At 32.8% G+C, this 15,188-nt stretch overlaps 1 protein-coding gene across 3 annotated transcripts in view; it reads left to right on the top strand.

Annotated features, from left to right (window-relative positions):
* Positions 1-15,188, top strand: part of LOC124359185 (repetitive organellar protein-like) — a 46,281-nt gene that overhangs the window by 24,181 nt on the left and 6,912 nt on the right. For 2 of the 3 annotated variants that reach the window (XM_046811721.1, XM_046811720.1), the window contains exons 9-10: positions 661-784; positions 9,900-14,823. In XM_046811721.1, the coding sequence (XP_046667677.1) occupies positions 661-784; positions 9,900-14,823 (5,048 nt within the window). Of the gene's footprint in view, positions 1-660; positions 785-4,072; positions 4,144-9,899; positions 14,824-15,188 lie in introns of those variants that run through there. The other variant, XM_046811722.1, reaches the window with a different exon arrangement.

Consider the following 15,188-nt stretch of genomic DNA (forward strand, 5'->3'; position numbering starts at 1 on the left):
AGTGTATATGTCTTTCCCAATGGGTTAACAGATTAATATTCTTTTATATTTAAAATAAAGTATTATCTTTTAAATTATATGTTGTTATTTCAAAAAAATATGAGTTTTATAGTTTTATTTGTTATTTTATGAACTATATTAAACGTTTCATAATTACACTACTATTCATTGATAGGTGAGGTTTTCCATATTTGTATTTGTGGGAGCAGTAATGATTGGCAGTGTATTGAACTACTTACAGTATTACAATCTTGGTTAAACTTACATGGTTGGTGTCATTACCAACATCTAAGGTTTTTGGTTCTTGTTGCCTTGAAACTTTGCTAATACAAATTAAATTAATTCATGAGATGCTATGTTTTGATGCGATGAGAACCAGATAATTGTAGATATTATTATGTAATATTGTAATATCTATAATATATGAGCATTTGCACTCAAATCATATGTTAAATATGATTATACTAGGATTTTGGTCATTTTCCAACATTATATGTTACAAAAAAGCGTAACACTACGTTTTGAGGATTGAAATCTAGCCTTTTCTTCAAATGTAAAACATAGTTAGGTTTTCAAACCATCCATTGTCAGTAACAAACTTTAAACAGAGAATAACCCTACTATTATTGTGTTTGTTATGGCTAAATATAATTTTTTCAGTACCAACCAGTGGATGCTAATACCAGTTCTGCTTCATATTTTGGAGGACCTCCTTGTGCTGCTTCTACTCCTCGCAGTACGATGTTCGCTCCTGAAGACACAGCGTGTATTATATATCCTCTAAGTGAGTTGAATAATTTGAAAGTTTCAACATTTAAATTATAAGTGTGTATTTAGCTTTTACACAATCACAAGTAAGAAGTTATACTGGAGGGTGTGTTTTAGAATAAAGTTTACCTCAAGAGAATGGAGTCAATATCCAGAAAATTATGTTGCAATATACATGGTATATTGGCACTTGAGAATGTGGTGAAAGGAATAATACTCAATCCCGTTGCTGGGACGCTGTATTATGCATGTTGGCTGCCCATTGGTTGTGTGTGTTAGAGTTGAATGGGTCCCTCGAACAACGTTGTAACTGACAACTTTTATGAAAATGACTTTTTCGCGGAACAACGTTGTAACTATCATTCTGCATCGTGTGGTAAATTTAGTTTTGAATAAAACCACCCTGGCAGCCCGGAACGGCTGATCGAATTGGCGGGAAACTGGCATCCGCGCTCAGAACAACGTTGTATCTAGCATGATGTCGCCCAAACTGGCGTTGTCATTTCACCCGGCGTTCAAAATCGTTTGAATAAGGGAAGAAAACGCAAAATGAAGATTAATCAATGGAAAGACACCAACCGCAAAAGAGCCAGGGATGCTGGGAACTCCTACATTTCCAAGAGGAAGAAGCCCGTTCCTGGAAAATTGCCACCTGAAATGGTAAGCAGAACAACGTTGTATCTACACCTAATACTTATAGTAAAACAACCTGGTATAACCCCTTCTTCACAAACACTGTTTTTTTTTTTAATTAATAATAATAACTAAACTAAGATTCCAATGTATTTTTAATTAATTGAAATTGAAATTAACCTTTTGTGTTTGATTGAAGCCGATTAAAAATCTGAACCTATTGCTCTGTTCAACACCATACATCACGTATATCTCCAAACTACCTACTCTTCTGATTTGCTCAATAATTTAACAAGTTTAACTTTACCACTATATCCTAACTTTATTTTCTTACTTTTACTAAAATTTAAATGTTAAACAGTTATAACAAAAATAATAAATTGAAAAGGCACCTATATTAATACACTTTGTTTGCTTGCTTACAGGGTAGACAATGCAGCTGCAAGTTCCAATGTGGTCAACTTAATCATGAGGAAATCCTACATCACTTCAAGAACTTTCATGGATTGAGTTACAACAGCCAGACTGCATTCCTCGCCAACTCGTGTATCAAGGTAGTTGATATCAATCGCCAAAAGGTGAGTGAAGATATTTCCAAGAGGCATTGTACTGTTGAGTATTATCTCCCCAGAACAGATAGTAACATTCGCATTTGTCAAAAAACAATGTGCCACATTTTTCAAATCACTCCTCGTCGTATCCAGATGCTTGTAGACAAAATCAAATTTAATAAGCCATTATCTGATTGCCGTGGGTCCCATGGTAAACATGGACATGTTTCTGAAGAGACCAAAGAGCTTATAAAACAGCATATTCTCTCATTTCCATATATGGAAAATCACTATTCACGGAGAGACAGCCAATCAAAATGTTTGGATCCGTCATTGAATGTTACAAAAATGTGGGAACTTTTTCGCATTCAGCATCCAGAGAACAATGTAAAACTTCACTTATACCGTGACATTTTTAACAGTAATTTTAAATTACGATTTGGTCTGCCAAGGTCCAATACATGTGCCTATTGTGATTGCCTATACATTCAACTTACAGAGTGTAAAAATGAAAACGAAAGAAAGAAAATAGAGGCTGAAAGTAAAATACATCATTTTAGGGCAGATGCTGCTTACAAGGCTCTGGATAAAGACAAGGTAAATGCTCAACAAAATCCTACCGATGTAGTTTTGTGTGTAGACCTTCAGCAGGTTTTGTTTTGCCCTAATCTCATACACAACAATGTATTTTATCAATGACAGCTCTCATGCTACAATTTAGCAGTACACGACATGGCAAGAATGAAGCTTGTAGGTTTTTATGGAATGAAACTGTAGGCAAACAGGGATCAGCGGAAATAGCATCATGTATCTTGAAGTATATTGAACTCAACTTTCAAAAGCTCAAACCAGGCCAAACCCGTACACTGAAGCTTTGGTCAGACCGCTGCATCGGCCAAAACAATAACTGGAGATTGATCGGTGTAATGCAGCACCTGGTGACCAATCATTTCTTTACTACCGTTGAACAAAAATTCATGACTACAGGTCATAGCTTCTTCCCATGCGATCGAGATTTCGCTTTGATAGAAAAGGCAAAAAAAGGCAAGCACGTTTATGTCCCCTTCCAATGGGTTGAAATAATAGCTCATGCAAATTCAAATCACCCTTTTACTGTTTGTATTATGAACACTGAGGACTTTAAAAACACAGACATTGTGTTGAATAGCTTGGCCACAAATAAGTTCAATATTACAAAGCATGTTTGGTATCAAATGACTGCAGACGACCCAACTACTTTGTGTGGCAGGACGGCTCACAATGTCTTACAGCCATGGTATGGTCATGTATTATCCAAAATAATCAGAGAACGAGATGATGTAAATACATCAAAGACGAGCACTTCACAGAAGAAGAGGCCTTCAAAGAAGGAGGTGCGTAGACATCCTCCCATTGTAGTTGAACAATTCCCACGGTATTATGAAGGCACCTTACCAATCAAAGCTGCTAAGAAAAAAGACTTACTGGATATGTGCAGGTACATACCTCAAGAGTATGTTCCATTTTACGAGAATATTTCAGTGGAATAACCAATATAGTTTACATGAATAAAATTTAAAATTTTACATGATTGAATATTTTAGTAAAATGAACAATGACTATTGTAAAGTCCTTTTTTATAAATACATATCAATTGTGTCTTACTTAAGTATTACATAACAATAAACTACTGTTTAACTGAACTCTAGTGTCATCTTTTCAAAGCCCATATTTTAAACTGTGACTTGTCCGAAGAACCAAATTTTATGGAACAACGTTGTAACTAACGTCAGTAATATAACTTCATCTCCACAGAAAATATCCCAACCAGAAAGTTTTTTTCACTTCCTGAAAAATTTCACTTTTATCAGTTACAACGTTGTTCGAGGGACCCATTCAGTTAATCAATCCTCTTTTTACAGTGTCATCTATTTATGTGTTATTGTTTTATTTACTAATAAGATAGTAGACTAATAGGATTTCAAACTGGTTTGTTCGAACCTTATTTTAGCATACTATTCATTCTATCATTATAAGTTCCTATTCCTAACTGCTGTCTCATTGCCTTCATCCCCAGGTAGAATCATTTAAAAATCATATTTTCTCAAAGTACACAGGGCGTTTATTTCTTTTTTCAATAGATTTGACTTAACTGGCATCGATTTTCTCAGCACATTAGTGACCTCCTGCCTAATCTCTTCTGCTTCCACAGGTATACAAATCTTTTGCTGCAGTTTCTACTGAGCAACTTATTTTTATTTTGTAATTATCAATAAGAACAACATAAACCTTATAGAGTGATCCAAATTTCTCTATATTTCCAATTTAGTTCAAAATATTTAAATTTGTTAGTGACTCTTCAAAAAGACGCAACTCATGCAATTCTCTACAAGACAAAATTCAAATAATGTTTCTAATCTAAAAATGTTAATAAATAACTATAAGCTGGATCCAATCGACAGCACTGTACTAAATTTTTGGAATTGATTATAGAAAAAAGTTAGATTGATAGAGTATTATCTAATTTCTCATCTGAAGTCTGGAGTTCTGTATAGAGCAAAGAGAAACCGTATCAAAATCTTAAATTTGCAAAAGCAGGGTGTAAGTACTATGTTAAAGCTTAGACAGGGATACTTTGTGCTGCATTAACAATGAGAGTGTATGCACTTGCTACAATCAAAAGACATTTTTACTTCTTAAACTGTGATAAACTTCAATGTAGTTTTCTGGAGTTAGTTTACGTAAGGCTACTCTTAAATTTATATACATTGAAATAAAACTGTGTAAATAAATATATTTACAATTTCAGGTAAATTTCATAGACATTATAGGAAAGATGGAAATTTTATGCTATAAAATGTGAGCACGATAATTGCCTTGATATTATACCCAGACTAAGCTTTTTACAGAGGTGGTATTGTACAAACCTTGAATGCGTTTGTTAGCCACTCTTAACCAATTAAAACTCTTGATGATGGGTACCATTCGGTTAAAAAAAAAAAATTTAACTTGGATATTTCCCGAAATTATAATAAAAAAAAATATTAAGTAATTAACAACTTTTATTCTCATACTTTTTCAATATCTGTAAGATTCCTAAATCACGACCAATCAAAGTTAGGAAAAGTAATAGTTATATCTAAGTTATTATGCATCGTAGAACAAAACATAATTCTCTAAGGTCATTTAAAATCATATTTGTTCTTATGTGTATTTTTATATCTCGTGAAATTTTCAGATAGTGGCCACACAGTGTTCTGAGCAATATACAACATTGTGGAAATAACTGAAAAGAACCTTAACTGCTATAATTTTTAATAGGCCCAAACTAATTTTTTTACAGACAGTATTTACATATAGTTTGGCTAAGCTTGTACAACATATTGTACATATTGGTAGTGTTTTTAGTGAAAAGGAATGGAAATAGCTCAGTTATTATACATAATAGAGCTAAACAAAAGTTGTTTTGAATTTCCTGGTCATTTGCAATAGTGTTTGTTATTGGTTACATGGTTTTTTTTATATATCAAGGTTTTTCAGATCATGGTCACATAAGTTTTGAATAGTAGGTTATACAGTAACATTGCAGAAGTAATGCCATAATTTATAACCTATTCAAAGTATACTTGGTACAAGTTACTTATATATTGTTTGAATAAATTCATAAACTTGTTTCAATGAACAAAAGGTTTCAAGATGGCAGCCATTTGCATTTGTGCAAAATGTTTATCTGGGGTATTTCACAACATATATAAGAACTGAAACTTTTAAAAAAGTTGCCAAGCAATTTCAAGCAATTTTTATTCTTAAATTTTTTTATAACTCTTAAGGTTTTAAGATGCAGGCGTTCAAAGATTTTAAAAGCATACAATAACACTGATTCGTTATAAGTTAATATGTTTACAGAAAAATACATTTATATTCATAGGAACAGCTTTATTTCACAATACATTATTTTTATATTATGCATTTGATGTGCAAAGTTTTGCTTTGGATAACACTTATTGAAAACATATATTACTTTTATTAGAAGTTTCCTGTTTTGGTTCTATTTTTTTTGAATTTTTTATGCTCAAGAGTGTATCAAAAGTTTCATATTTATATATTTTCAATGATTTTATATATATATATATATATATATATATATATATATATAAATAAAATATCATATTTCATATATAATCATCTATTAATTTAAAAAAGCACATGGCAAAGAACAGAGAGGACACCAACATGTCCTACCAATTCATTGTCTTGTTAAGTCTCCAGGCTTTGTAGTCTTGTACCCCCACCATTTCGCACCAGTATGATAAAAATCCAATGTTTCAAACACATTTAGTTAATACTAGTTTCAATTTAATATTTTCAATCTATTTTAATTTTAATTTTGTTTTAAATTTATTCTTATATGTGCACATGGTAGTTAGTTCTACCCACAGAGACGAGGCTAAGCAGATACAACGATGACTTCTGTTTGCCAAGATTCCTACGAACATCCACCCTTTCAAATATTATTTCCCAATATCATTGATCTGTTACAGTCTAGGAGCTAATGTTCCAAGGCTAAACATGGAGGAATTAGTTCCAAACTGAGCCACCATGGAGCAGCACCAAAATGAAGCAAATTTATTTTTCTGTTTTTCTCTCAATTCTCAATTTATTTTAATTGTGAAAACTTATTAGTAAACCTAGAAGGTCATAAGAATTTGATGTTTAAAAGCAGAAAAATTATTCTATTTATAATAACAAAAGTACAACACAGAACTTTTATTTAAATATAGAAATGAAAATTTGCAGGTAGTAATTTTGTGGGCAGTAATTTTATATGAATTTTAATAATTTTACTTATAAAATTAGCTGAATAGTTTGATCAGAAACCTTCTTTTTGCTATTTCCGGTGTTTATCTCTTAAGTATGCATCATTGCTGTTGCCGGCCCACTGCGGCCACGCCAGCCATGCCTCTTGGCATCAGCAGTCCTTGACTCTCACTCAAAAAAACTGCTTAAATGCTGTCAGCTTCCTTTAGACACTTGTTCAAGAACCGAGAAACTATCTCATTATTGCAATTACATTTTTATGTAAAAATTATTTACTTTTAGCTATGGCAATTGAAACATTGTACTCTAACTTTGAAATTTTGAAATAAAACAATTCTATTTGATGACTAAATGAATTTCTACTTGTTGAAGACTGTTAGATGAACTTATAAGCCAATACTACTTTAGCTGTAGTATACAATGTTAGTTTGCCTTCTACTGTCTGATATTACGAGTGTCATCATCCTCCATCTGCTGCCCCTTCGGTAGCGAATGTGTAACGCAACATATCATTTGTAGTAACAGTATATGTGCTCAAATAACAAGTTGATAGTTTTGTTTATAAAATATTTTTGTTTAAAATTATTTGACAATTGGTGCAAAACAGATTTGAAAATTCTAATCTGACATTGCATTTCATTTATAGTGGCAAAACTATTTCTATTTCAGTTATAAATTAGTCAACAACGTGGTAGTAAAAATTTGGAACTTCATCAAATGGCAACTAACAATTTGGGGCTCCATACTATTTAAAATTGACCTACATATTTTGAACTAAATCAATAAGGCATTTGTTCCTGATAGCAGAGATATCTGGACATTTTATTCACTCTATTCTACAATTCTAATATTTATGCTATAATTCATGGATTATTGGTAGTACTTTTAGTTTTTGTATTTGATACTATTCATTGTATATATGAGAGGCATGTTTTTAAAGTAAGTACCGTTTTGAGATTAAAAAAATCAACAAGTAAATTTTTCAAACAAAACTTTATTTACCTGAAAGAGCATTCTTTCCTCTACTTCTCTACATAATTTCCATTATTATTAAAGCACTTGTCGTATCTTGGGACCAGCTTTTGTATGCCGTCGTCAAAGAAGCTTGCCACCAGACTGCACAACCACTGTTGCACTGACGTTTTTACTTCTTTATCGTTGGAATGACGGTTCCCCGCCAAATGCGTCTTCAAGTGCAGAAACAAATGGTAGTTGCTAGGCGCTAGATCGGGACTGTATGGAGGATGGTCCAATTGTTCCCAGCCAAATGAAGTGATGAGCTCTTGCGTTTGTTTTACTGAATGTGGATGAGCATTATCGTGGAGCAAAACGACACCTGCACTCAGCATGCCAAGCCTTTTTTTTTTTAATTGCGTGGCGCAGTTTTTTTAAAGTTTCACAGTACGCGGCTGCATTAATCTTTTCACTGCGAAAATTGACCAACAACACACCCTGTCTGTCCCAAAACACAGTGCACATGATTTTCTGGGCAGAAATTGTTTGCTTGAATTTGACTTTCCTAGGAGATTTTGAATGCCGCCATTCTATTGACTGTTGTTTTGATTCTGAAGTAACGTAGGCTACCCACGTTTCATCGCCTGTAATGATATGGCTTAAAAAATCATCGCCCTCGTTACTTTAGCGCTCGAGAAAGCTCAATGCACTGCCCAATCGTTTGGTTTTGTGCTCATCATTCAAGATTTTCGGTACCCACCGTAAACACAGTTTCTGATCATTTAAACGTTCGGACACAACTTCGTAGAGAACACTTCTTGATACTACAGCAGGAAATTTTTCAGCTAAGGACGAAATTGTGAACCGTTTGTTCTCTTTCACTTTACAGTCCACTTTTTGAATGAGATCATCGGTAATGACTGAAGGTCGCTCACTTCGTTCCTCATCATGAACGTTTGTGCGGCCATCTTTGAAGGTCCTAACCCATTTCCGCACCATTCCTTCACTCATAATGTTTTCACCATAAACTTCACTGATTTGACGATGAATGTCAATTGCTTTTAAGCCTTTAGCACAGAGAAAATGAATCACAGCACGCACTTCACAGTCAGCGGGATTCTCGATAGTCGGTGGCATTTTAAAATCAAGTAAACAAACAAAGACTCGATCAAACGGCGTCGTGATGGCGTCTGTGGCTTCCCAACTGATGTAGCTACACTATGCGTATGCGCTAAACGGCAACTGCAGCGCTGCGGCGGCGTAATTTAAAAACGGTACTTACTTTAAAAACATGTCTCGTATATATATATATATATATATATATATATATACATATAAAATATGTATATATAAATTTTATGTATAATATATGAGTAAAGGGATTCTTATCGTACCTTTAATTAATTAGTCAATAATTTCCTTTCAGTCTGATGTCGAAACGATATAAAGAGTTAATTTTGAGTTTCTTTGTCACCGACTTATTTTAGATTCCTTCAGATGAACATGACTCCAGATTCCAGGAGTCAAGTGTGTGACAGTACCAGATCCCAGAATGTGCACTAAAAGGGAGGTGAACTGGAGCTAAACTCAACACTCATATTGAATCAACCCTTCCCACCATAGCTACGTTATTTGTATTGTCAGTTGTATCTGACACTATTCATGTATATTATATATAGAATATATGTATCTGGAATTCTGCACTGCTCTTTCCAACTTTATCCAACAAATCTAGGTCTTTTAATTTCCTGCATTGTATAATTGATGGAAGCGGTATTGTTTTAGTATTGAAGACATTTGTATTACCTTCACAAATTTTGTGGAAAATTTGGGTTTGTCTTTTTTTGCCAATTAGATTTGGGTTTAAAAAATTAGCTTCTAGTCATGAGTTCCTGACATATCTGGACATTTTATTCACTCTGTTCTACAATCAACTATTCTACAATTCTAATATTCATGCTAGAATTCATTTTAGAACGACTTTATGTCTTTTTTTAAGGAATCTAATAATTGGTTGTACACAACTTATCTATTGTTGTTTAATTCAAGAGAATAGTAGCTGTTATGTTTATATCTAGCTAGTCAGTTAAGAAGTTAGTTAGTAGTATGCTTAGTTGAGATAATTAAATAAATAAAATTATCCTAATAACAATGTGATTGTCTTACTTTTCTTAATTAATCTTTTTTATTTTTTAGTTTCTACCACTCTGCCAAGAAAAAAAAAGAAAGTCAAAGAAAAGCCACAAGGAGTGACTTCCTTAAGAAAATTACTCCCCAAACCTCCTCGTAAAGATCCTCCAAATATTATACATGTCAAGGTTTTACCTCAAAACATAGATGAAGAAGATGAAGATGAAGAAGCGAACGATTCAAACAATGGCTTGGAAAATGATAATAACGAAATGGAGTTAGCCAAAGAACTTCCAGAACTTGGAGAGGGAGGGGAACATTCAGAAATTGAAAAGGAAAATACTGTGAAAGAGGATATACTTCAGCCGAGAAGCAAAGATGATAACAGTATCACTATTGATGAAAAAATGTCTAGAGAAAACAATACTGATAAAGAGAAATCTACTGTAGAGAAAGGTAATGATAAAGAAACACAAGTAAATACACCAAAACCAAAAGCGCTAAAAAAAAATATTAGTCGCTCAACCCCAAGACGAAATAGCCATATTCGTGCTCTGAGTTTTAATACACCTCTAAAACCAACAGTTAATAGAAAATCTAATACCTCACCAAAAATGCCTAAAATAAGATTTTCTCCTCGTACCAATAAACTAAATAATATAAAACGTTCTTCCTTATTTAAATCTCCAACCAGTCCAAAATCTCTCAAGGATCTTTCCCGTTTAACAGAAGATGATGAAAATGAATCTCATGAAGATGAAAAAGAAACAAAGAACAATGAAAACTTGATTGGAAAATCTTCAAAGACACAAACATGTGGAAGAAATTTAACATCAACACAGAAAACTCCAAAACAATCTTATTTACATTTAGAAAATGAAGAAGCTGAAAAAGAGAACAGTGGAGACTTTTTTGAAAAATCATCTCTGACAAAAATACCCATTGCTACAAGAAGCCCTGCACCTAAGTTGAGTAATGCATGGAAAGAAGTGAATGATATAACAATAACTGAAAAACCACAGTGGGATGAAAAAATTAGAAGCTTCATCAGTGGGGATTTTGTTGATCCAGCTCCCCCCCCTAAGATGAAAACAAAAAGAAAGACTAAAGAAAAAACTTCTTCCCATGAAAAAATATCAAAAGAAGTGTCAGTTCAAGAAAATAAAGGTGAAAGAAGGTCATTGAGATTGACGAAAAAGAATGAGAAATCCTCAAAAAAATATTCTACAAAAACAAATTGCTCATCAGTTGTGAAAGACACTCCTAAAAAAGTTATTTTAGCTAGTTCCTTGCAGAGTATTAAAAAAAGTAACCACAGTAGGAAAAGAGCTTTAAAAAAGCCTCATGGTGAATCACAGCAGAGTGTTTCTAGCAGGGAAATAAGTTCTTCTAGTGACGGTAGTTTTACAACTTTAAACCAAACTGGTTCAAGTTTGAACAGATATGACAATAAAAATGTAGATATTGATTCATCTAAGCCAAAAAATGATATCCTTGGAAAGTGTTCTGATGTAAATGAGAAGGAACCAACAACAGAAGACAATGTTTTAACAACTACAAACAACATTCTGTTAGAAGATCTTGTTGTATCTTCCAATAGTTGTTTTCCACAAATAGGGGATGATGTGGGAAATGAACGGAATAAATTATCAAAAGAGATATCAAGGAGATTAAATGAGAATTCTATGGAGAAACAACCCCCTGTATCTGATAATCACACAATTCTAGAGTCAGATGAGACACCCTCTTTAAAAACTTGTTCACCAGAGTTTGCACTACCCCATGTGCCCACTTTAGAAACACCACTAAAAGAGTTTCAAATCATTACTCCACAAACATGTTTGAACACTCCCATGTTGAACATCATTAGGCAGGATGTATCAGTTCTTGAAGAAGATCTGTTATTAACACCCAGTCTGCCGCCAACCCCGCAGGTGAACTTTTTTAAACAACCAGTTAAAACACCATGTAAATCAAAAATGAGCCCTAATAATAATCATAAGTATAATGAAGACAAAACCAGATATGTGGAACAAAGTTTGCATTATGTATCTGATATAAAAAGTGCCAAATCCCCCACAACCATAAATGAAAATAAAACACAAAGTTCATGCAAGCAAATTCATGGCATAAATTCAGAAAGTATCAATAATGAGCCTCAAACTACTCATGAAAAGAATTCAAAAGCTGACGCAATAATTTCAAAGAAACTTAAGCAAGAAAACATAATCACAATACAAAAACCTAAAAATGACGTTATCAGTACTAGTACAGATAGTAGTGAAGATGATATTGTCAACAACTATGTTGCTAAACTACAAAATAACAAAAGTAATGTAACAGTACAAACTAAATTAGCCAATAAAAGTAAAATAAATACACCACCCAGTAAAACTAATATATATACATCTTCAGAAAGCAGTAATGATGGAATAGATTATACAGTGAAAAATAATCAGACAAAAACTAACATGTCAAAACTTTCTAGTATGATCCTACAAAATGAAAGAAAGAAACTTGATTGTAAAACAAAAATACCTGCCTGTAATAAAAAACAGAAAAAAATGCTTAAGAAGTGTTCTCAAAGTACAGCAAGCCTTAGTTCAAATTTTGTAGAATTAAGTTCAAGTAAAAAAATTGAAAAAAGTATCAGAAAGAAAAGTAAATCTATTGATAAGAATAGTATTTCAGAAGAAGAAAAGGAACAGAATTCAGCAAAACAATCAAAGAAGAATAACAGTCCAAAAATTAGTTCGAGCGTTAATAAATTTGAAACATCATTGACACCAGAAAAAGTTCGACAACAACTTCAACTTGATTTACTAAAACGAGAAAGACAGATGATTTTTGGTGATGGAGTTTCGTTTAGTTCAGATTCAGATACAGAAACAGAAGTTTTTGAAAGAAAAACATTTGTTGCTAAGAAAACAAAATCAAACAAGTCTGAAAAATTAAAAAGAAAATCATCACAAGAAGTAAACAGTGATATTTCTTCTACTATATTTCCTACCAAGGATCAAGAAAAAGAAAAGTTTGAGAAATGTGCAAAATTTGAAAACTCAAAACAAAACAAAGCAACTAAAGATAGTATTGAGTTAAAAAAAGATGACAGTACTGTTGAGGAAATCACTGTAATGATAAAGGCTAGTTCTGAGAAAACCCAGCATGAATTGGTTGAAGATAGTAATAAAGAAGTATTAAGAGCTGTTGAATCAATAGCTTTGATTTCTCCTTGTCAATCTTCTCAAAGTACAGTTATAAAGTACACTGAGAGAACTACATATACTGAGCTCTCTAATAGTAGTAGTTATATAAATGAAAATAATTCAGAATGTATAGAAAATTTTAAGGTACAAGAACACTTAGCAAGGAGCGTTGGATCAAAAAACATTATTAGTTCTGTTATTAAAGATAAGTCATTAGAGGACAATTATAATACAAATGAGGAAGATGTAAATTTGAGTAATTCACATGTTAAAAATAATGGTGTACACGAGAGTGAAATTACTAGAGAGAGTGAGGAAAAGGATACCATTTCAGAAAAAGACTTACCAAGACCTCCAACTCCATATAGAATCAATCCAGATAATGTAAGAAATGTTCCAAATCCTATCAATCAGTCACAATTTAGTGAGAGCTCTGAAGTTGAAGAAAATCATATTTTTGTTGTAAGTAGTACCACTTGTACCAAAATAAATACTAGCTTTTGTACATCTGAGTTTGATCCTAATATGAAATGTGGTTTTGAAGTTGATGACAATAAAGTTATAACTGCTTCTTTCTCTGAGATGATACTACATTTGGCATTACCAAGCAAAACTTGTAATCATATAAAAAAAACCTCTCAGGAAAAAATACCATCAGGTGGAGAAATTTCAAAATACCCAGCTGGTAAAAGAAGAGTAAAACTAACACCTGTTTGTGATGATAAATATGAACAAAAACTGAAAGTAGATTATGATATTGATGAGGAGGGCCATATTATTAATAAGAAAGGAGAAAAACGAATTGTTAGCGATTTAGATGTTCTTGATGTAAGTTGTAGCACTATTGAGACAAATATTTCATTGGCAGAGAACAATGCATCAATTCCGAGTTCATTTGAACTTATTACTTCAAAACAGCTAGTGAAAGATTCAAAGGTGCGGGAAAATGAACAAAAATGTAATTTAACAAAAAATATAACTGATAGACCTGAAACATCTAGAAATGAAAATAAAAATTGTTCATTTTCTGATTTGAAAAAATGTGAAGTTGATAATAACACAACTGAAAGTAAATATGAACAATATATAAGTAGAGAACGAAATCAACATTACACATGTAGATATGATAGTAAAATGACCTCATCTAGTGAGAGTGCAGGTAGACCAAAAGAGGGATCTCGTAGAAAGGAAGCTGATCAGATTTCTTTGAATGAAAGTGTGTCAAGTGAAGATAAAAGAAATAAGTATATTCATAGAACACATTCAGATAGGAGGAAAGAAAGAGAGTCAAGTCATAGAAGAATGGATAGTTCTCATAGAAGAAGATCATCCGAAGAGATCAAACAAAACAAGAAATATTTTGAAAGAAGAAGATGTAGAGACTATGATCGAAGAGTTTACTCAGAAAGAAGATACTATACTTCCACTCGTAGGCAACGAAGAGAGGAATCGTCTAGTCCTGAAAGTAGAAGACGTGGTTTTAAACAGCATACATCAGAGACATCTCTAGCAAGATGTCACAGCAGTAGGACACTTAGAAGTAATACAGATAAGAATGCTTTATTTGTTAAAAAATTGAATGTGCACTATGAAGATGTTGACAATGTAGAAAAAGTAGGAAACCGAAGTGGAAAAGATGAAAGTATACTAAACCCCACTGTAAAAGTTGATCCTAGATCTGCACAGATCATAACTTACAGTGATTTAGAGAAGAATGAGTCATCTAGTGATGGAGCACCCAGCCTCATGGACTTTGCAGTAATGCATAAAACCAAAGATAACAGGTTAGTAAAAACAGTATGTCACTAACTGTGATTAAATATTGGCATGTTATTGTGAACTACATCCAGTAATAGCTAATAATGTTTCATCTGTTGTATCTTATAAATTACCTGATTTAAAGGAAAGCTCGAGCAAGAACCTTTGCAGTGGTAAGTTGTGATTAGATTAGCATATGCCACTAAAATTGCATGTGTATGTTTATAAGCAAATTTCCATTAGGAAAATTAGGTACCTATTGTGTTAACCTGTGCAACAAGTAAGTCCAAGAGATTGAAATTAAAACTGATTCTAGCTTTTAAAACACTTTTGAGTTGGTTTTATTAAAGTGTACAAAGAGTGTATAAGTCGGGCCCTTTTCTCGTAATGG

This window comes from Homalodisca vitripennis, chromosome 4, assembly GCF_021130785.1.
Source record: "Homalodisca vitripennis isolate AUS2020 chromosome 4, UT_GWSS_2.1, whole genome shotgun sequence".
NCBI classification, from domain to species: domain Eukaryota; kingdom Metazoa; phylum Arthropoda; class Insecta; order Hemiptera; family Cicadellidae; genus Homalodisca; species Homalodisca vitripennis.